The sequence below is a fragment of the Lissotriton helveticus genome, chromosome 6 (genome assembly GCF_964261635.1).
Source record: "Lissotriton helveticus chromosome 6, aLisHel1.1, whole genome shotgun sequence".
NCBI classification, from domain to species: domain Eukaryota; kingdom Metazoa; phylum Chordata; class Amphibia; order Caudata; family Salamandridae; genus Lissotriton; species Lissotriton helveticus.
This window is the reverse complement of record NC_136067.1, coordinates 500,953,641-500,978,344: the sequence shown is the minus strand read 5'-3', so window position 1 is coordinate 500,978,344 and position 24,704 is coordinate 500,953,641. Positions and strand designations below refer to the sequence as shown.

At 42.2% G+C, this 24,704-nt stretch overlaps 1 protein-coding gene across 11 annotated transcripts in view; it reads right to left on the bottom strand.

Annotated features, from left to right (window-relative positions):
• The window catches only part of MLIP (muscular LMNA interacting protein), a 1,868,253-nt gene that overhangs the window by 595,968 nt on the left and 1,247,581 nt on the right, over nucleotides 1–24,704 (bottom strand). For 10 of the 11 annotated variants that reach the window (XM_078647952.1, XM_078647955.1, XM_078647953.1 and 7 more), the window contains one exon: nucleotides 9,868–9,939. The exons of the other annotated variant lie outside the window; for it this stretch is intronic. In XM_078647952.1, the coding sequence (XP_078504078.1) occupies nucleotides 9,868–9,939 (72 nt within the window). The remainder of the gene's footprint in view (nucleotides 1–9,867; nucleotides 9,940–24,704) is intronic. 11 annotated transcript variants of the gene reach the window in all.

Genomic DNA, 24,704 nt, shown 5'->3' with positions numbered 1-24,704 from the left:
GTATGAGAGGAGTATCTGGAGTTGTTTTGTGGGACTGTATTGATGATATGAGCTTTGTAATTAAAAAAAAATTATATGATCTAATATCTATGCATTGAATGATATTTATCTTATGCAATAAAATCTTTATATATTTGTATTTGAAATGTTCTTTTGTTTGGTCCTGGGGGGTATTGTTGTATTTATTGAATGACCTCTTAGTTAGGCATATGATTGAACCTTAGTGGCAGGTATCCTCTTGATTGTGTACTTTGTTGATTTCCCCCGCCTACCTGCCTGCTATCAACCGGGGGTCCCTCCTTCTATTATAGTAGAGATGTGTCAGTTTCCTTGCTCCAGCAAAAAAAACGTTGTGCTACCATAGATGCGTCGCATTTACAATGCTGCGCGCAATGGCGCATGGATGACGCATCTCTTGATGCAAAGGTCACGTATTGCTAGAGTGGTGTCGCTAGCACAACGCAACTCCAGCAATGCTCAGGAAGGCCTTTACCTATTGTGTTGCGTCACCCCTTATGCCTGCTTCAAGCCGGTATAAGGAATTTGATGCAATGCGGTCATACAAGTGGCATAGTAAAATCTTGTAAGATTTCACTGCATCACTTTTACAAGGCTTTACTGCTTAGGAATGCTCGCCCTGCATATGTATACCTGACGCAGGTAGAATGCGGCACAGGCTTTACAACGTGGCACATCTTCCTAGATGCATCACTTTGCAAATGTGCCGCAACGTGGTGCATTGTTTACGCTGCCGCTGCGTCACAAAAGTGATGGAACAATGGTGCAAAAGTGTCGCAAGGGGCTTGTAAATCTGCCCCCCAGTCTTAAGCAAATTATTTGTTACAAAAGAAAAGCTTTAATTTGTTTGGTATCTCTGGTCTGTCTGTATTTACTAGTAACACACGAAAGATACCAAGGGTCTTTTAATAATAAAATTGTAGTCGGCACCTAATTGTGGTGTCCGGACTAGAACATACCAAAAGGTTATCAAAAAAGTTCCAGAAGAGAGAGGAAAGAGAGAACAAAGAAAAGAATACCCATCAGCCCACCCATTGGCGAAGCTTCATCATCTGGGTTTTTTGGAAACTGGTATCCGCTAGACACCTCATCAGAGTGTTTCTTGAGGCTTGCTAGTGTCGGATCCTCCAGTGAGACCATAAACCAATAGGTGAAAGTAGTAGGCTGAAGGGGCAAGTTGCAGTGCTCATGAAGTGTGAAAAAATGAAAAGATATAGTGATGATTCTAAAAATACCTGTTTTGATGTCTAAGAAAACTTTATTGGATGTGACCATCAAAACGGCATAATTAAAAACAGAGTGAAGATAGTATGCAAAGAATTACTATCCATCATAGATTTTAATTGGTCGACATGTTTCAGCCTCAACAGGCTTTCATCAGGACCTATGATGTGCACTACTGCAACACTTACCACAAACTGTGATAATCAGTGTAGATTATGTAGACCTACCAGTATTTGTAACTGTGAGGCAGTCTCATATCCTAGTGTCAGAACCTCTCCTAAGGAACAGGAAACAAAAGGGGATATACACAAAACAGAGCAAATATCAAAAATAAAGAAACGCATCTGATGTGTTATACTAGATGTCTCCAAATGTGGTATATTACACTCACCCATATATGAAGGGGAGACGACCTCACCTCGCCTGGCACTCGCTCAGGACAAAGAGGCCACGCTCTGGAGCAGGGTAAAAACATGAAAAGATATATATATATAACATGTACGCTTTACCAGAGTGTGCTTAATCTATTAATAATGTGACTCCAAATTGAAAATGACAAAAGGCAGAACTGCAGATCAATGGCTTCAGGGCTCTGTATAAGTGACATGATCCCTAAGTACTCGTTTTCAAAGAAAACGAAAAAGAAAAGAAAACATGTATTTCTTCAAACCTCTCTAGAAGTCAGTGAACTCTGAAAGCATTTGTCCAAACGAGATGGGCATAACAGACACCAGTATTGAGGTGTCGAGTTATTACAGATAGCACACCTTGTGAATCAAGAGTAGTGACTAGAGATATGTAACCCAAAATGAAAAAGCCCTCACTCACCTTTCCGTCGTTACCTCGGTCTGGCATCTGAGCCGAGGGGAAGGTGGCGAGGCTTTTTGGAACCCTGGGTTATAACTACAATAGGCGGACCGAATAGGGAACCCTCCATGTTTTGTAACGATGCAATGATTGGCTCATCATTTACACCGGAAACCGGAAGCATCAATCCCGTAGTATCAACAGGAAACGCACCAGTTTAAAAGCCGACTATTCTGTCTGGAGCGGACCGGTGTGGAAACCCTAATGGTTCGCGTGAACGTGCACCGATTGGTGGATAGCACGAACCGGAAACCACGGGGCGGAAGCAAACCAGTCTAATAGCCCTCTGTTCCGTCTAAACAGAGAAACAGGACCGTGTGTGGACCATAGTGGAAAAACTCACGGTTTCCGTGACAGTGCACTGGTTGGTTGATAGCACAAACCGGAAACGGGACAGGAAGCAGGACTGGAAGCCATGTCCAAAAACGGAAACCAGATGTCAGACCATGGATCGTTCGAACCTCATTTTGTAGCTCCGTGTGTCTTGTTTGTAATGCACAAGTTTCTTTACAGAACGAATGTGACCTGTAAACCACCTGCAGAAATAACTTAAAACGGGGACTGAACATGTGGTGGAATTTATGTTCTTGGAAAAGGGCTAGAGATAGACATGACGAATACCCTGGATATAAACAGTAAACAGAAATATAATAAATGCACCTTCTCTTACATTTCCTCGTAATTGCTGGTTTGTTCGGTACCTCCAGGCAACGGGAAACAAAAACAGAGCCAGGAAACAAAAGTACACGAGGGGAAACTATTACCCCAAATGTTCTCCAGAGTTATATTCTTTGACTGAAGTATTTATTAATTTATTACTAGTTGAAATTTTCTATTGAACAATCTATCTGGTTATAAACCTATAGATGTCAAATGAGGAAAGATTATCACTTATCGTGGGCTGAATAAAACTGTGGCACCAGTTACCACTACAGGGACAACGTCCCCTCCGATATGTAGCGCCAATTCCTGGTGAGATTGATAAGAGTGAGTAGTTAACCCTGCAACCACGGTATGTCGTCATTCAGCCCCTCGGTGTCACATTTAAGTTTAAAAATCCATTTTTGTTCTTTCCTGAACAAAAAGTGGGAGATATCGCTCACATGTGGGGGTATGAATGGCTGTTCCAAAACGAGCCATTCCAAATCATCTGCAGAGTGTTTCATTGTGAGAAAATGGGTGGTCATCCGGGTTGCTTGTTTATTGCGCCTGATGGTACTTTTGTGTTCCTGTATTCTAAGTTTAATCTTCCTCGTTGTCATGCCTATATAGCGAAGGGCACAAGGGCAGGTAATCTGATAGATAACCTTATCGCTATTGCAGTTCGTATGTCGTTTCAACACCCAGGGGCGTGGTGTACCAATATCAACCGATAATGTTTTTTTAGTCTGTGGGCACACAGAACAATTGCCACATGGGTGATGTCCTAGCACCGGAGGGAGATTCCACAATGTGGGTGTGGTATCATAGGTGGTATGTCTTGGTCTAGTATGCACTAGTGCATCTCTCAGGTTGGCACTTCTTTTGAAAGAGAAGAGTGGCATGGGAATATTTTCACCTGCAGTATTCAAAATGCGCCAATTTTGTCTGATGATCTTCTGGATCATCGTGGAAGCAGTACTGAAAGTGGTGACACAGGCTAGTCTATCAAGAGGGGGTTTTTCAACAGGTGGTGTGAGTAATGCCTCTCGATGATTGTTAGAGGCCCTCTTGCAAGATTTGTTGATCAAAGTACTCGGGTAAAGTCGTTGCTTGAGTTTATTGGATAAATCTCCAGCTTGGATTAGAAAGTCCGATTTGTCAGAGCAATTTCTTCGGACCCTCAGAAACTGTCCGAAAGGTAAGTTTTCTCGCCAAGAACGAGGATGATGACTGTCGAACATGAGAAGTGAGTTCCGAGACATTGGTTTTTGATACAAGCTGCTTGTGAGGTGTCCTTCTTTTGGAATAACCAAGAGATCCAAAAACGGAAGTTCCGTTTTACTGTGTCTACCGTGAATCTCAGGAATTGATTTTGATTGTTAAGCCAAGTTTGAAAGGCAAGTATCGACTGACTGTCTCCACGCCATACCACCAGGATGTCATCTATGTACCTCTTCCACAATACCGTTTGATGGTAATACGGAGTGTTGTGGTTGAGGACATGATGAGTCTCGAAATGGTAGACATATAAATTGGCCAAACTTGGCGCAAATTTACTGCCCATCGATGTTCCTGATGTCTGTAAATACATTGAGTCTTCAAAACTGAAGTAGTTCTCAGTCATGGCAATCCTTGCAAGTTCCATAATAAAATGGATTGGTGTTATACTCTCATGAGAAGTAGTTTCTAGGAGTTCTTGCACAGTCTGTAGAGTTTCTGCTTGCGGTATACACGTGTATAATGATTCTACATCGAAACTGACAAGGATGTCAGAATCGGTGTTGAACTCGACCTCTGGTAGTAACCGAAGGACATCTTTGGTGTCCTGGAGATAAGTTGGCATGGGTTTAACAATAGGTCTCAAAAAGACATCTACAAAGGACGACAGGGGTTCAAGGAGAGATCCGATACCCGAGATGATCGGTCGTCCTGGTGGAGGCCTAGCTGTTTTGTGGATTTTAGGCAGCGTGTAAAAGTACGGAGTAACTGGATGTGGTGTGACCAAGAATTCCGCCTCTTGTGATGTTATCCAGCCTTCCGCACTTGCTTCCTCTACTAAATTCTTGATTTCAGTGAGAAGTCTTGTAGTGGGATCCACAGATGAGAGTGAGTATGAGTTGGTATTCCCTAGCTGCCTAAGGCACTCGGCCCGATAAGAGGTGGTGTCCTGAATGATTATCGCACCACCCTTATCGGCCGGTTTGATCGTGATCTTTGTATCGTTTGACAGGGCTTCCAGTGCTTGTCTCTCCCTTCTTGATAAATTTTGAAAACTGCCGTGTCTAGACAGGTTAAGAGATTCCATCTCATGTAACACAGCAGTTTCAAAAGTGCCTACTCTTGATGGCACCTGTTGAAAAAGGGGAATGAGGGTGGATTTTTTTTGAGACCTGTGTTCGTGTCTATACTCAATTGTGTGGGGTTCTTCCTGCTATCTGCAAAAAAGAAATGCAGTCGAACTGTTCGAAAGAATCTTTCAATTTCGCTACGAAGTTGGAAAGTGTCTCCACTATTTGTAGGCCTTTGTTTAGCACTTGGTGTTCTGTGGGAGACAGGATCCGTGAGCTCAAATTGACCACCAGGTCCTCATTGCTCTCTGGTGTGGTAGTTACTTGCCTCGCTTGCTGCGGGTAGTTGGTGGATCTTGTTCGTCTGCCCATTGTACTTGGTTCTGGCCTCTCCGTCTCCCCCTGTTCCAGCCACAGCCCTGCCCTAAAAAAGCTTGGCTGTCATAATATTGGGGCTGCAGAGCGTAGTGAGACATGGGAGGTGGAAATTGTGGATAGCCCCATGGGGTAGGTGGCCACCATGGGCCTTGTTGATACATACTGCCTCGTCCATTGCGTCTGCGATTCGGACGATTATTTCGACCTCTTCCTCTCCACTGAGAAGTTCCACTACTATCTGAATCAGAAGATTCCGGATCAGAGGAGGTGGCATAGTTGGATCCATATGGTCTCCCTTATTTGTTGGAATCCATAGGGATGTAATTTTCGCCAGTATATGGATAAATTCTCTCATGGGAGAATTTCGCCAGATCCTTTTTGAATTTGTCAATTTTTGCGAAAAATATAGGGTCCTTATATTCTTTGTTGGCTTTGTTAGAATCCTCTTGTTGTTTCTCAAAGCGTTTAGTCGTAAGTGTGGTTTTGATTTGGCCTTCTAAGACCTGTATTTCTACCAGTATGGCATCCGCCACCCTCTTGGCAGTCGTAAGTATTAAGATAAGCCAGTCATGCGTGCAACGCCAAGCTATTAGTGACCAATCCTTAACAAATGTTTTATCCGTTAGGAATAGTCTTGGCGCATTAGTGACAATAAGGCCTGTGGGAGCACACTTCCCATGCAGGTATTCGGCCATAATTTGTCCATGTATAATCGTGCGTGAATGACTTTTCTTAAGATTTAATACAGTGTCCCAATCTCCTGGGGGAGTCGGTCCAGTGGTGGGTACTAAATCTAACATACTGGGATTGTCACTTAGGATAGATGATAAAGTCTCATCATCGAAACCAAGACCTGCAATGAGGGTCCGAAGAAATTGCTCTGACAAATCGGACTTTCTAATCCAAGCTGGAGATTTATCCAATACACTGAAGAAACGACTTTACCCGAGTACTTTGATCAAAAAATCTTGCAAGAGGGCCTTTAACAATCATCGAGAGGCATTACTTACACCACCTGTTGAAAAACCCCCTCTTGACAGACTAGCCTGTGTCACCACTTTCAGTACTGCTTCCACGATGATCCAGAAGATCATCAGACAAAATTGGCGCATTTTGAATACTGCAGGTGAAAATATTCCCATGCCACTCTTCTCTTTCAAAAGAAGTGCCAACCTGAGAGATGCACTAGTGCATACTAGACCAAGACATACCACCTATGATACCACACCCACATTGTGGAATCTCCCTCCGGTGCTAGGACATCACCCATGTGGCAATTGTTCTGTGTGCCCACAGACTAAAAAAACATTATCGGTTGATATTGGTACACCACACCCCTGGGTGTTGAAACGACATACGAACTGCAATAGCGATAAGGTTATCTATCAGATTACCTGCCCTTGTGCCCTTCGCTATATAGGCATGACAACGAGGAAGATTAAACTTAGAATACAGGAACACAAAAGTACCATCAGGCGCAATAAACAAGCAACCCGGATGACCACCCATTTTCTCACAATGAAACACTCTGCGGATGATTTGGAATGGCTAGTTTTGGAACAGCCATTCATACCCCCACATGTGAGCGATATCTCCCACTTTTTGATCAGGAAAGAACAAAAATGGATTTTTAAACTTAAATGTGACACCGAGGGGCTGAATGACGACACACCGTGGTTGCAGGTGTAACTACTCACTCTTATCAATCTCACCAGGAATTGGCGCTACATATCGGAGGGGACGTTGTCCCTGTAGTGGTAACTGGAGCCACAGTTTTATTCAGCCCACGATGAGTGATAATCTTTCCTCATTTGACATCTATAGGTTTATATCCAGATAGATTGTTCAATAGAAAATTTCAACTAGTAATAAATTAATAAATACTTCAGTCAAAGAATATAACTCTGGAGAACATTTGGGGTAATAGTTTCCCCTCATGTACTTTTGTTTCCTGGCTCTGTTTTTGTTTCCCGTTGCCTGGAGGTACCGAACAAACCAGCAATTACGAGGAAATGTAAGAGAAGGTGCATTTATTATATTTCTGTTTACTGTTTATATCCAGGGTATTCGTCATGTCTATCTCTAGCCCTTTTCCAAGAACATAAATTCCACCACATGTTCAGTCCCCGTTTTAAGTTATTTCTGCAGGTGGTTTACAGGTCACATTCAATCTGTAAAGAAACTTGTGCATTACAAACAAGACACACGGAGCTACGAAATGAGGTTCGAACGATCCATGGTCTGACATCTGGTTTCCGTTTTTGGACATGGCTTCCAGTCCTGCTCCCCGTCCGGTTTCCGGTTTGTGCTATCAACCAACCAGTGCACTTTCACTGAAACCGTGAGTTTTTCCACCATGGTCCGCACACGGTCCTGTTTCTCTGTTTACATGGAACAGAGGGCTATTAGACTGGTTTGCTTCCGCCCCATGGTTTCTGGTTCGTGCTATCCACCAATCGGTGCACGTTCACGCGAACCATTAGGGTTTCCACACCAGTCCGCTCCAGACAGAATAGTCGGCTTTTAAACTGGTGCATTTCCTGTTGATACTACGGGATTGATGCTTCCGGTTTCCGGTGTAAATGATGAGCCAATCATTGCATCGTTACAAAACATGGAGGGTTCTCTATCCGGTCCGACTATTGTAGTTATAAGCCAGGGTTCCAAAAAGCCTCGCCACCTTCCCCTCGGCTCAGATGCCAGACCGAGGTAACGACGGAAAGGTGAGTGAGGGCTTTTTCATTTTGGGTTACATATCTCTAGTCACTACTCTTGATTCACGAGGTGTGCTATCTGTAATAACTCGACACCTCAATACTGGTGTCTGTTATGCCCATCTCGTTTGGACAAATGCTTTCAGAGTTCACTGACTTCTAGAGAGGTTTGAAGAAATACATGTTTTCTTTTCTTTTTCGTTTTCTTTGAAAATGAGTACTTAGGGATCATGTCACTTATACAGAGCCCTGAAGCCATTGATCTGCAGTTCTGCCTTTTGTCATTTTCAATTTGGAGTCACATTATTAATAGATTAAGGACACTCTGGTCAAGCGTACATGTTATATATATATATATCTTTTCATGTTTTTACCCTGCTCCAGAGCGTGGCCTCTTTGTCCTGAGCGAGTGCCAGGCGAGGTGAGGTCGTCTCCCCTTCATATATGGGTGAGTGTAATATACCACATTTGGAGACATCTAGTATAACACATCAGATGCGTTTCTTTATTGTTGATATTTGCTCTGTTTTGTGTATATCCCCTTTTGTTTCCTGTTCCTTAGGAGAGGTTCTGACACTAGGATATGAGACTGCCTCACAGTTACAAATACTGGTAGGTCTACATAATCTACACTGATTATCACAGTTTGTGGTAAGTGTTGCAGTAGTGCACATCATAGGTCCTGATGAAAGCCTGTTGAGGCTGAAACATGTCGACCAATTAAAATCTATGATGGATAGTAATTCTTTACATACTATCTTCACTCTGTTTTTAATTATGCCGTTTTGATGGTCACATCCAATAAAGTTTTCTTAGACATCAAACCAGGTATTTTTAGAATCATCACTATATCTTTTCATTTTTTCACACTTCATGAGCACTGCAACTTGCCCCTTCAGCCTACTACTTTCACCTATTGGTTTATGGTCTCACTGGAGGATCCGACACTAGCAAGCCTCAAGAAATACTCTTATGAGGTGTCTAGCGGATACCAGTTTCCAAAAAACCCAGATGATGAAGCTCCGCCAATGGGTGGGCTGATGGGTATTCTTTTCTTTGTTCTCTCTTTCCTCTCTCTTCTGGAACTTTTTTGATAACCTTTTGGTATGTTCTAGTCCGGACACCACAGTTAGGTGCCGACTACAATTTTAATATTAAAAGACCCTTGGTATCTTTCGTGTGTTACTAGATTGTTTAGTTGGGGGACAAGATACAAGCAGGTCTATAAATATTGACTCCCCTTGGACTCCTCTCAGATTTTGGTTTTCAGTACTGTCTGTATTTACTACTTATTTTTGTATGTTACAACTGCGGTTTACATGCATATCACAAAAGCAATAGCATCAGCCAGAGGAAGTTTAGGCAGAGAGATATCTTGTACCATCTCTAACAGTCCATGTGTTTCTTGCCTAACACGTTACCATCTTTCTCACTCCTTCCGACTAATGGCCAGCTGGGTAAAAGAGCAAGGCAGGAATGCTTAAAGGTCCGAAGTGATAGTGAGGCGTAAACCCTTTATACCGTATTGGTGAATTGTTCTGTTCAAATTGTATACATAGGTTCATATTTTAAAAATGGAATCCCTGAAAACAAACATAATGAGACAAACGTTTAGAACCATCAACTATGTATCTAATATTCAGAATTATAATACATGTTTTAAAAAATGGTTTGAGAAATCTGCCTGGTACAAAATGAGGGAAAAACATTATCCGAAATTAGTATTTAACACCAACCTTCTGCTCCTTGAGCAATGTGTTTGTAGGGATGGCTGCAAACGTCTTATATCTCGAGGTGATCTTGTAATGCTAGAAAGGACAAGTGTGAAAGAAATGTTAACTTATAGGAGAAAACATAGTACTAACTAATCCATCCTGTAGGCGACCAAAAAGGCTGACTACTCTAAGTTATGTTAAACTCTAGAGGCTTCCTTTTCTGCAGGATTACCTGTAATACTTCATCACTGAACTTTAAATTAGCGTTAGCTTTCAATTAACTCAATAAGACATTCGTGGGCAAGGGTGCATTTATAATACCCGTTAATGGAGGGCCCTCGTCGTGACGTAAATGCTCTTTACGAAAAAAATGCAAACTGTGGTACAAACCTGCAGTTGTCAAAACACTGTCATTTGTAAAGTTCGTTAAGCAAAAGATCTGTATTTCGATGTCGTTGAATTGGTTACCCTCTGGAGAACAACTGAATCATCATATAAATGTTTCTTCAGCCCTATTATATTAGGAGACGATTAGGGTAATTAAGAGATTGGCAGAGTGATAACAGTATCCTAAATCAGGAGTGAACCCTCCCCATCTAGCACACAACAGTTAAACCTCACTTAGAGATAGGGTATTTGCTGGGTTTCGATGGAGCGAGCTCAGGGTGCTCCCCTTGTGGAACCTTTGCCTTCGCGGCAGGTCTACTATTGGGATGTGTGGTTAAAGTGACTGTATGACCGTCACAGGATTTCCCTGCCCTGGACCACTATTCAAGTCTGCAATTTCAGTGGCATCTTAATGATATTTTGGGGCATGGGTAAAACATATTTTGGGGCTACCTGTTCAAAACAACTTTCAATCTATCTTTCAAACTATCAATTATCAGCTAATTCAAGTCTACTTGATGCCAAACAATATTGTTATGGGGCCCTACAAATACAGGGAAAAAACAGCTGGCCAATAACGTGTAAAGCACAGATTCACCCGAACGGATATCTTGGCACTGTATTACAAATGTTAATTGTTACCCAAAGGGACTCATTTGATCAACCGCAGAAGGATGAAAGGCTGAGTGGACCTGCCAGGATTAGAACCTGTCACCAGAAGGTCAAACACAGGACTCTACAGTGGATGCATTAGTCCACTAAGCCACCAGACACAGCAAACAGCACAAACACTAGCTTGAATAAGCACTGATAAGCTATTTCCCTATTGTGCTCCTACCTACACTTTGTCAAGAATAATATTTTACATACAGTGTGTAACCATATTGTTCTTCTTATTGTAGCAATGTTCTTTAGAGTTGTCAAATGGCTATTTAATAGACAAGTGCATATTAATAAAATGAGACATTTGCACAAAGTGCTTCAAAGTGTAGACTCACTCTCTGGATATTCCTAGCCATAAATGAATCCCCCTTCTTAAAATGTTTTCTTGTTCACAAGAATATTGAACGGAATTTGATAACCTTCTCATTAATTCTCCTCTCCTGCTTGTCCCTCTTCCTCTTTCACATACAATATCACTATGACATCATTTAAGACATCAGTGATGACATCTCAAATGACATCCTTGATGACAATACTGACGGCATTATCTAATGAATGTGTTAGTTTGTTGCACGCATAGGACTAACACTGTGAGCAGGTGACAATTGTTGTTTTGCACTCAGGTTTTTTGTTTTTGAAAAAAAAGATTGGGCCAGTGCAATGATTGTATGTAGTAAATACTTTGTATTGTGCGCACCTATGAGTATTTTAAGGGAGTTGCCTCAGCCGGATAATTCCTATATATCAAGAGACGTTTGTGTGCACCAGGGACTTTATAAGCCACCAACGCTTATCTATAACGTATTCTGCAGAGTATAATGGGTGTGGATAGTATGACCTTTAGCATCTTCAGTCCTTGTTTGTTTACAATGAGTAGTCTATCTATGGAGTGGGATTTGCATACAGTGAGCACTGTTCTGAGTAGATATTGTTTGATACTCTGTAGTATATTTCTCACAAGGGTTTGGCTCTCTGTAAATAGTGGTATACAGGCTAAACTCTCTGCATAGAATACACACTGTTTATAGTACGCACTTTTCTACTCATGTCTGCTTAATTTCTCATGAGAGGTTTGTTAACTGTGAAGACTTTGATACACGCTAAAGGCTGTGTGTAGTAGGGCATTAGTTATGTACCAGGGCTTGAGTGTCTGGAGGATTTTGAATTTCTCTGAGCAGTTGTATACTTATTAAACATGGTGTATAGTAGCTTGGTAACCATTGAAGTATATCATATAGTGCCAATGCTGCACATAGCAGAAGCTTGCTTCTTCTAAGGGGGTTGTATGTGTAATGGCATTAATGATGCTTCATATTATTTTGATCTATTTTCTACTTACTTTCATACCTCTAATGCGGTAATCCGTTCAAGAGTAATGTGTACAAAAGTAGCCTGGGTGATGTAATCAATGATGCCATCATGAATGTAAAAAATTATGCCATTTGATATGTCATGAGTGATGTTAAAGAACATGACATGAGTGATGTCAATCAGTTATTAGCTTGATTCGTTACTCTTCAATAACATAAAAGTGCATGCAAAATACAAGCATCATAAATCTTTCCCATTAAAATTCACTCATTATAAAACTTATAGTTATGCAGATATCCATTCTAGGTGGTAAAAATCCACTTCTCTGTTAGATTCCATAATCCGTACAAATTCTTAATTGTGCAAATGTGCATTCCAAATAACATCTGCCCCCAGATTTTCCTTATTATTGGAATCTTCTTTAAATAGGAGTATAAAACACACCAAACCAATAAGCTCTTTAGTTATTGTGAGGCTAGCTTAACTATATATTCATTATAAAATGTACTATGAAAAATGATAGATAATAGGATGCATACTGCGATTTAGTTAAAAAGCTTCCACCGCAGAGTTTTCCTAATTTTTAATACCTGCCATAAATATGAACTCATTGCACAACAAATCGGTAGATTATTTAGTTGTTGCACAAATAGTAATGCAGATCTACAGTGTTTGATATTACATATTTTGAAAACGGTTAATGTAATTTTTTGTTCTGGGGAGTTCATCGTACTAGCAGACAAAAATACAATTTGCAGATTAGTTACGGAAGACATGCCATTGCAAGGGCATGGTGAGAGATACGACATGGAATAGCAATTAGCAGGACACCCCACCATCAATGGCAGCAGATTAAGCCTAAATCGAGTTAGGATAAATCGGTGCTGTGCATTTTGTACTAAGGTCAAATACGTTTGCAGGCCTTCCTGAGAGGACACCTTACTATAGTCTAATAAGATGACTATAATATTCCCCCTCCCATCTTTTCCTCATGGCTTCATTTTGCACACAAAGTTTCAATTTACTCTAGGCAAGCATTTGACAAGAGTATGGTTTGTTAAAGGGGTCAACTAAGGCAATCTCCTCATAGTAGGACTGTACATATCTCAGCCACGGGATCTCCACTGCTTGATCTAGATTCAGGCTATCCATGAGTATAAGTTTATTCAAAAATATTTCCTCACGAGACCATATGGAATGCCACTACAGATTTGGGGCAATTGTAATCCTCTCTCTTACATATGAGGCTAACATCCCGATTAAGAGTTGAAATTCACACAACTTTGGGGGAGGGCTAAAAGATGTTTAAAAAATAAATTTCCCACCCTTTGGATACTCTGGTCCCCATTAAGAAAGTCCGCCAGCCACCGTAACGGTAAACGGGACCAACCGCCAAGGTGCGGTGGTCCTGCCATGCCCATTAGGATGCAACCGCCATCCTGGTGGTGGCATCCCACATATTTTACATTGCAGTGAGCAGTGCTGTAAGCAGCCCCTGCCGCAATGCAAAAGATGCATGTTGTGCATTGGCATAAACAAAGTGACCGGCACCGCGCGGTGCCTGCCATCTTGTGTATGCCAATATAGGGGGGTACCATAGGTACCCCCAAGTGCACCCTCCACCCTCCAAACACCCCGGGGGCCTGCAACAGGCCCCCACAGTCAAAGACCGCATGTCTTTCCATGGCGGCATTGCTGCCATGGAAAGGCCAAAATCCGCCCACATCATAATATGGTGGGCATTGGCTGCTAGGCACTGCCACCATATAATGGCCCAGGACAGCACGGCAGGCGATCGTAATGATGGCCTGCCTGCTGTAAACCGGCAGACAGTCTTTCTGTCCGCTGCTGTACCCCCTGCAATTGTAATATGGCGGGGGTAAATGGAGGGTGGGTGGGGAAAGATGTCGGGTGGATTGCCACCGCCAGTCGGGCGGTGGCGATCTGCCCGACATCATAATGGCCCCCTATGTGTGTTGGCCAGACCCCAGCACTATATGAAGCCACTGCCACACTTTTACTCTGATGAGGAGTTCCCTGAACGCCTTAATGCCAAGGTAGTTAATGGAAGAAAACACCTGTTGATGGATTTTTCCATTAGGGCACACCAATTCGCTATCATAGGGATCCAAGATTGATTACTATCAATCGGGATCCCCAGATAGGAAAAGGTGGGGGTTTCACTCAATTGAATCCCTTCAGCATAGAAAACTAGTTTTGTCTTGGGTTTAGCCCCACAAGTCACAGTGTATTTACTCTCAAATCCAAGTCAGCCATAAAAATTATATATTCTTCAATTAAACTTTGCAACCCCCTCCCTATTCTGTCAATCAATACTGCATCATCTGTGAAAGAGTAAAATAGGGAGGGGGTGCAAACCAATGTTCGCCATGCCCCTTACCCAATTCTAACCAGTTCTTATATATTGAAAACAGGAAGGGGCTAAAATTCACCCCTGCCTGACCCCTCTTCTAATGTTTACCCTACCGGAACATACACCATCCCTGCCAAAACGCACTTGAGTATTAACATCAGAGTACAACTGCCTACTGAAAGTGATTATTCTCATGAGTGATGTAATATGTAAGGTCATAAGCAGTACATGGAGGGGGCGCAAGTTATAGTTAGCTCTGCAAGCTATAAGTGGTGAAATGCTGTGTTTTTATTAGTTCAAAACATTGACACTGAAATTTTCACCTATCAATAACGTCACTTTACCCTTGTTTTTTTCAGTGAATTTCTAAGTAAAATAAAATCTAAATCAGATCTCATCAATACACCTAACTTTAATGTCACTATAAGCTTTGTTTCTTTCCCATGAATTTCTAAGTTTTTAACGTAAATTAAGAAATAATTATATAACTATAACATAACTTCAACCATTGTTTTTTTCAGTGAATTTCTAGGTTTTTTAAATGTAAAAGAATATTATATCACCATACATAAAGCCAAACCCATGCCATGCACGGCATTTGGCCGTGCAGTTGCACACAGGGACTGGCCTGCAGTCAGGCCCTACAAGAAAGCCTCCCTGGGAAGCCAGCTCCAGCCATGCACGCCCTTCTTCTGTGTGCTGCGTGCGATTGGTCGCAGGGCCTCGCCTGCGGTCAGGCCCTGCAAACAACCCTTCCAGGGCAGCTAAGCCAAGCCATGCACAGCCTTCAGCCATGCAGCGTGGACTTGATCACAGTGACTGTCAGCCAGTCCCCTGAGGAGGGAGGAGGGAGGAGGTTGGACAGTCCTCCTGTTCCAAAGCCACTATTGGCCCTGAGGACCCCATCACTGGGGGACAAACACACTTATATTAGAGAAGGGGGACATGAGGCCTCTCTCCCTGAGCCCAAAGGAGCCCCAAGAAACGTATCACCCAGGACAAAATAATAATAATAGGTGACTGGGGACCAGTCCACCATCCCCAAGCTTTAAGAGGCATTAGGGTCCCTATCTCTTTGGGTCAAAAATGTCTCCTGAACCTGTCATAGCAAACTCTTCTTCGGTTTTTGGAAACGAGAGCAGGAAACCTGCTCTTGCTTCCAAAAAACGAAGCAGAATTGCTTTGGCACAAGGGGAGCTGCATGTTGGCACCTGGGTCTACCAGTGCGCACATGTGTACTGCTGCATAACAGTCTCATTAGGGAATATGCTGTTTCTCTTTTATAACACACAACACACTAACCGGCGAGTGTAATGATGCTAAGGCACAATCCCACATGGACGGACAGCTCAGTGTGAAGAGAGCCTGCTGCACGGACCACGTGTTCTAGCGCTCAGCCTTTCATTTGTTAGGAGCAGGCAACCATGCTGCTACCTCAGTTTGGCAATTTTAGACTTTAAACTACTGCTTAATTTGAGCCAGAGTCTACCAGTGCGCACATGGGCACTTGCTCTTTGGGCATGATGTGTAACAGGCTTGTTAGGGAATATGCTGTTTTTTCTTTTTTAACACACAACACACAAACCGGCGAGTGTAATGATGCTAAGGAACAAGCCCACATGGAAGGGCAGCTCAGTGTGAAGAGAGCCTGCTACATAGACCACGTGTTCTAGCGCTCAGCCTTTCATCTTTTAGGAGCAGGCAACCTCCAGTTGATGGGGGGTGAAACCCCAAAACTGGTCCCAGGATGCTTGTTACCAGTCCAGTTTGAACCCAGCCATATGTTAATCAGTCTTGCCCCTGTGCCCAATGGGAACAGTCCAGTCTGAACTGCAAGGCTAAGTCCTCCCTGGACAGGAAACAAGCATCCTAGGAAAAGTTTTGGGGTTTCACCCTCATCAGCCAGGATAGCTTGACTCCAGTGGCATATGTTCATAGCTAAGGCTAAGATAAAGAGAAAGTTGGTGAAAAAAACACAACACTTTCTTTAAAGGATACTGAATGTGAAAAAACGGATTGCATCAGCAACTGCCTATTTTATATTTATATGAAAAGAAGGGCATGTATTGTACATGCCTTTAGTGTGGATGCCAACATTATAAAGACCGACCATTGACAATTATTGGGTTTGTTTATTGCAGAGGTAATAGGTAGAGCAATTTCTAGATTTTTGAGCTAGATATTAAGTATGTAAGAGCTTTGTTTTAAAGTGACATACATGCCACAGAAGAAACTTATTATAGCAAAGTGTTTGTCTAGATTGCCTCTAAAAAGTGAAGTTGTTCTTCTAGATAGCAGTGAGGTAGACAGAGGAATTTTTTCTAGTCAGGAGAAGCTGGATGCTGTGTCCCAGATGAAGTTTTGAGTGAATAGAGTAAATACTTGGTAGACTGGTGGATCCTCAAAAGAAGTGTTGATGAGGAAGCATACGGAAATGAACAGTCCCCTCATCCTCAATCACACAAAACTTGTTCTCTGACCAGATGTCCACCCAGTGGAATGGAGCCAGATTGGCTACAATTGTCCTTGGGCTCAAAGCACCCCTCTTCTCCAGGTCACAATTTACAGTTAGGTATGAATTGGCTGGTCTCACTGTGGTCTCATTCAAGTTAATTAAGTACTTGACCCTTCCTAACCACCTTTCCTGAGAGTGGATGAGTCACATATCTCACACCCAGGTGTTCCTGAATAAAGGCCAATGCCATTATTTCTGCTTTCGGAGCTGTTTTCGCACCTCTTCCAGTGGGAAAGCACTGACAAAGAGGCAGCTGTTGGCAGGCTATTGCTAATTAGTCTGCTGGAGCTTCAGTCTGGTAAAGTTGAACTTTTTACAAGTTTTCATGTGCATTTATTCAAATTTCAACTTCACCATTGACTTGGATTTTAATAATGATTAAAAATAGTGGTTGAATGGACTCTTATTAGCTTATTGTAAACTAACGCTATTCCAATACTCTATCAATTATACTTTATTTGTTCTCATTTAAACACATATATGCCTTTGAAGTGACAATAGCTTTTAGGGGCTAGTCATTGTAGGAACATGCTGATTCTAATTTCCTAAAATGTCCACTTATACATTCTAGACATACTATCATCTGGGCTTCAAAGGCTACATAAGGTGACTAAACTAATAATTACAAGTAGGGCTCCTTTCTGTCAAAAGAGATATTTTGACAGGTTCAACTCCAAATTTAAAAGCTTCAGCAGTGAGACTTTATGAATAGGCCTCAAGCCATGTTGCTGTTGCAGTTTAGTGAATAGGACAATATGTGCTGCAGTCGGCAGATGACATTTAACCTACTATGTCATTGTGCATGTCTTGCATCACATACTATAGCATTACTGGAATGCTAAATATGCCAAATGGAGATTCACATTTTTATAATGTTTTCACTAATTAAATTGTTTTAGGGGAAAGAGCACATGACAATGGGGACTGGACAGCAGTATCCATCAGTGAAAATTTCAAAAACTGCAATATTAGTCTGCATACAAATGGGAGTTACCATGCAAAATACAGGTTCTTTTCTCAGAATATTCATACAGTTAGATGTGGTATTTTAGTTGTGCTGCTATACCATATCCCCCTATTTTGAGTTCTGCACCTCAGAGTGGGTGGACATTAGGTAATCCTTGTCAAATTTCGACATATAACAGCACATAAAAGGGTCAGGAAGTGTAACATATGGAGGAGCTGCAGAACGGGGCAGTGGAGACAACAACTTCCAGGGTCTTGTTCAATACATGCTACCCCAGTCACCTGATGACCAGAACTTGATTTCCAGGTGACTGAGGACAGAGAACTATAACCAGTTAGTGGGTGCCAAAGACTGTGTCAGTTGTTCTACCTCTTTTGCTTGACGATTTAGTTCGCACCTGTATCTCCTTCAGCGCCAGGAAACTCATGGTGTCAGTGCACTCTATAAATGTGGTACAGTGGTACAAACCTGCAGTTGTCAAAACACTGTCATTTGTAAAGTTCGTTAAGCAAAAGATCTGTATTTCGATGTCGTTGAATTGGTTACCCTCTGGAGAACAACTGAATCATCATATAAATGTTTCTTCAACCCTATTATATTAGGAGACGATTAGGGTAATTAAGAGATTGGCAGAGTGATAACAGTATCCTAAATCAGGAGTGAACCCTCCCCATCTAGCACACAACAGTTAAACCTCACTTAGAGATAGGGTATTTGCTGGGTTTCGATGGAGCGAGCTCAGGGTGCTCCCCTTGTGGAACCTTTGCCTTCGCGGCAGGTCTACTATTGGGATGCGTGGTTAAAGTGACTGTATGACCGTCACAGGATTTCCCTGCCCTGGACCACTATTCAAGTCTGCAATTTCAGTGGCATCTTAATGATATTTTGGGGCATGGGTAAAACATATTTTGGGGCTACCTGTTCAAAACAACTTTCAATCTATTACTAATTATCAGCTAATTCAAGTCCACTTGATGCCAAACAATATTGTTATGGGGCCCTACAAATACAGGGAAAAAACAGCTGGCCAATAACGTGTAAAGCACAGATTCACCCGAACGGATATCTTGGCACTGTATTACAAATGTTAATTGTTACCCAAAGGGACTCATTTGATCAACCGCAGAAGGATGAAAGGCTGAGTGGACCTGCCAGGATTAGAACCTGTCACCAGAAGGTCAAACACAGGACTCTACAGTGGATGCATTAGTCCACTAAGCCACCAGACACAGCAAACAGCACAAACACTAGCTTGAATAAGCACTGATAAGCTATTTCCCTATTGTGCTCCTACCTACACTTTGTCTTGCAAGAATAATATTTTACATACAGTGTGTAACCATATTGTTCTTCTTATTGTAGCAATGTTCTTTAGAGTTGTCGAATGGCTATTTAATAGACAAGTGCATATTAATAAAATGAGACATTTGCACAAAGTGCTTCAAAGTGTAGACTCACTCTCTGGATATTCCTAGCCATAAATGAATCCCCCTTCTTAAAATGTATTCTTGTTCACAAGAATATTGGACGGAATTTGATAACCTTCTCATTAATTCTCCTCTCCTGCTTGTCCCTCTTCCTCTTTCACATACAATATCACTATGACATCATTTAAGACATCAGTGATGACATCTCAAATGACATCCTTGATGACAATACTGACGGCATTATCTAATGAATGTGTTAGTTTGTTGCACGCTACGAACACACACTCTTAGCAAGTGACACTTGTTGTTTTGCACTCAGGTTTTTTGTTTTTGAAAAAAAAGATTGGGCCAGTGCAATGATTGTATGTAGTAAATACTTTGTATTGTGCGCACCTATGAGTATTTTAAGGGAGTTGCCTCAGCCGGATAATTCCTATATATCAAGAGACGTTTGTGTGCACCAGGGACTTTATAAGCCACCAACGCTTATCTATAACGTATTCTGCAGAGTATAATGGTGTGGATAGTATGACCTTTAGCATCTTCAGTCCTTGTTTGTTTACAGTGAGTAGTCTATCTATGGAGTGGGATTTGCATACAGTGAGCACTGTTCTGAGTAGATATTGTTTGATACTCTGTAGTATATTTCTCACAAGGGTTTGGCTCTCTGTAAATAGTGGTATACAGGCTAAACTCTCTGCATAGAATACACACTGTTTATAGTACGCACTTTTCTACTCATGTCTGCTTAATTTCTCATGAGAGGTTTGTTAACTGTGAAGACTTTGATACACGCTAAAGGCTGTGTGTAGTAGGGCATTAGTTATGTACCAGGGCTTGAGTGTATGGAGGATTTTGAATTTCTCTGAGCAGTTGTATACTTATTAAACATGGTGTATAGTAGCTTGGTAACCATTGAAGTATATCATATAGTGCCAATGCTGCACATAGCAGAAGCTTGCTTCTTCTAAGGGGGTTGTATGTGTAATGGCATTAATGATGCTTCATATTATTTTGATCTATTTTCTACTTACTTTCATACCTCTAATGCGGTAATCCGTTCAAGAGTAATGTGTACAAAAGTAGCCTGGGTGATGTAATCAATGATGCCATCATGAATGTAAAAAATTATGCCATTTGATATGTCATGAGTGATGTTAAAGAACATGACATGAGTGATGTCAATCAATTATTAGCTTGATTCGTTACTCTTCATTAACATAAAAGTGCATGCAAAATACAAGCATCATAAATCTTTCCCATTAAAATTCACTCATTATAAAACTTATAGTTATGCAGATATCCATTCTAGGTGGTAAAAATCCACATCTCTGTTAGATTCCATAATCCGTACAAATTCTTAATTGTGCAAATGTGCATTCCAAATAACATCTGCCCCCAGATTTTCCTTATTATTGGAATCTTCTTTAAATAGGAGTATAAAACACACCAAACCAATAAGCTCTTTAGTTATTGTGAGGCTAGCTTAACTATATATTCATTATTAAATGTCCTATGAAAAATGATAGATAATAGGATGCATAGTGCGATTTAGTTAAAAAGCTTCCACCGCAGAGTTTTCCTAATTTTTAATACCTGCCATAAATATGAACTCATTGCACAACAAATCGGTAGATTATTTAGTTGTTGCACAAATAGTAATGCAGATCTACAGTGTTTGATATTACATATTTTGAAAACGGTTAATGTAATTTTTTGTTCTGGGGAGTTCATCGTACTAGCAGACAAAAATACAATTTGCAGATTAGTTACGGAAGACATGCCATTGCAAGGGCATGGTGAGAGATACGACATGGAATAGCAATTAGCAGGACACCCCACCATCAATGGCAGCAGATTAAGCCTAAATCGAGTTAGGATAAATCGGTGCTGTGAATTTTGTACTAAGGTCAAATACGTTTGCAGGCCTTCCTGAGAGGACACCTTACTATAGTCTAATAAGATGACTATAATATTCCCCCTCCCATCTTTTCCTCATGGCTTCATTTTGCACACAAAGTTTCAATTTACTCTAGGCAAGCATTTGACAAGAGTATGGTTTGTTAAAGGGGTCAACTAAGGCAATCTCCTCATAGTAGGACTGTACATATCTCAGCCACGGGATCTCCACTGCTTGATCTAGATTCAGGCTATCCATGAGTATACGTTTATTCAAAAATATTTCCTCACGAGACCATATGGAATGCCACTACAGATTTGGGGCAATTGTAATCCTCTCTCTTACATATGAGGCTAACATCCCGATTAAGAGTTGAAATTCACACAACTTTGGGGGAGGGCTAAAAGATGTTTAAAAAATAAATTTCCCACCCTTTGGATACTCTGGTCCCCATTAAAAAAGTCCGCCAGCCACCGTAACGGTAAACGGGACCAACCGCCAAGGTGCGGTGGTCCTGCCATGCCCATTAGGATGCAACCGCCATCCTGGTGGTGGCATCCCACATATTTTACATTGCAGTGAGCAGTGCTGTAAGCAGCCCCTGCCGCAATGCAAAAGATGCATGTTGTGCATTGGCATAAACAAAGTGACCGGCACCGCGCGGTGCCTGCCATCTTGTGTATGCCAATATAGGGGGGTACCATAGGTACCCCCAAGTGCACCCTCCACCCTCCCAACACCCCGGGGGCCTGCAACAGGCCCCCACAGTCAAAGACCGCATGTCTTTCCATGGCGAAAGGCCAAAATCCGCCCACATCATAATATGGTGGGCATTGGCTGCTAGGCACTGCCACCATATAATGGCCCAGGACAGCACGGCAGGCGATCGTAATGATGGCCTGCCTGCTGTAAACCGGCAGACAGTCTTTCTGTCCGCTGCTGTACCCCCTGCAGTTGTAATATGGCGGGGGTAAATGGAGGGTGGGTGGGGAAAGATGTCGGGTGGATTGCCACCGCCAGTCGGGCGGTGGCGATCTGCCCGACATCATAATGGCCCCCTATGTGTGTTGGCCAGACCCCAGCACCATATGAAGCCACTGCCACACTTTTACTCTGATGAGGAGTTCCCTGAACGCCTTAATGCCAAGGTAGTTAATGGAAGAAAACACCTGTTGATGGATTTTTCCATTAGGGCACACCAATTCGCTATCATAGGGATCCAAGATTGATTACTATCAATCGGGATCCCCAGATAGGAAAAGGTGGGGGTTTCACTCAATTGAATCCCTTCAGCATAGAAAACTAGTTTTGTCTTGGGTTTAGCCCCACAAGTCACAGTGTATTTACTCTCAAATCCAAGTCAGCCATAAAAATTATATATTCTTCAATTAAACTTTGCAACCCCCTCCCTATTCTGTCAATCAATACTGCATCATCTGTGAAAGAGTAAAATAGGGAGGGGGTGCAAACCAATGTTCGCCATGCCCCTTACCCAATTCTAACCAGTTCTTATATATTGAAAACAGGAAGGGGCTAAAATTCACCCCTGCCTGACCCCTCTTCTAATGTTTACCCTACCGGAACATACACCATCCCTGCCAAAACGCACTTGAGTATTAACATCAGAGTACAACTGCCTACTGAAAGTGATTATTCTCATGAGTGATGTAATATGTAAGGTCATAAGCAGTACATGGAGGGGGCGCAAGTTATAGTTAGCTCTGCAAGCTATAAGTGGTGAAATGCTGTGTTTTTATTAGTTCAAAACATTGACACTGAAATTTTCACCTATCAATAACGTCACTTTACCCTTGTTTTTTTCAGTGAATTTCTAAGTAAAATAAAATCTAAATCAGATCTCATCAATACACCTAACTTTAATGTCACTATAAGCTTTGTTTCTTTCCCATGAATTTCTAAGTTTTTAACGTAAATTAAGAAATAATTATATAACTATAACATAACTTCAACCATTGTTTTTTTCAGTGAATTTCTAGGTTTTTTAAATGTAAAAGAATATTATATCACCATACATAAAGCCAAACCCATGCCATGCACGGCATTTGGCCGTGCAGTTGCACACAGGGACTGGCCTGCAGTCAGGCCCTACAAGAAAGCCTCCCTGGGAAGCCAGCTCCAGCCATGCACGCCCTTCTTCTGTGTGCTGCGTGCGATTGGTCGCAGGGCCTCGCCTGCGGTCAGGCCCTGCAAACAACCCTTCCAGGGCAGCTAAGCCAAGCCATGCACAGCCTTCAGCCATGCAGCGTGGACTTGATCACAGTGACTGTCAGCCAGTCCCCTGAGGAGGGAGGAGGGAGGAGGTTGGACAGTCCTCCTGTTCCAAAGCCACTATTGGCCCTGAGGACCCCATCACTGGGGGACAAACACACTTATATTAGAGAAGGGGGACATGAGGCCTCTCTCCCTGAGCCCAAAGGAGCCCCAAGAAACGTATCACCCAGGACAAAATAATAATAATAGGTGACTGGGGACCAGTCCACCATCCCCAAGCTTTAAGAGGCATTAGGGTCCCTATCTCTTTGGGTCAAAAATGTCTCCTGAACCTGTCATAGCAAACTCTTTTTCGGTTTTTGGAAACGAGAGCAGGAAACCTGCTCTTGCTTCCAAAAAACGAAGCAGAATTGCTTTGGCACAAGGGGAGCTGCATGTTGGCACCTGGGTCTACCAGTGCGCACATGTGTACTGCTGCATAACAGTCTCATTAGGGAATATGCTGTTTCTCTTTTATAACACACAACACACTAACCGGCGAGTGTAATGATGCTAAGGCACAATCCCACATGGACGGACAGCTCAGTGTGAAGAGAGCCTGCTGCACGGACCACGTGTTCTAGCGCTCAGCCTTTCATTTGTTAGGAGCAGGCAACCATGCTGCTACCTCAGTTTGGCAATTTTAGACTTTAAACTACTGCTTAATTTGAGCCAGAGTCTACCAGTGCGCACATGGGCACTTGCTCTTTGGGCATGATGTGTAACAGGCTTGTTAGGGAATATGCTGTTTTTTCTTTTTTAACACACAACACACAAACCGGCGAGTGTAATGATGCTAAGGAACAAGCCCACATGGAAGGGCAGCTCAGTGTGAAGAGAGCCTGCTACATAGACCACGTGTTCTAGCGCTCAGCCTTTCATCTTTTAGGAGCAGGCAACCTCCAGTTGATGGGGGGTGAAACCCCAAAACTGGTCCCAGGATGCTTGTTACCAGTCCAGTTTGAACCCAGCCATATGTTAATCAGTCTTGCCCCTGTGCCCAATGGGAACAGTCCAGTCTGAACTGCAAGGCTAAGTCCTCC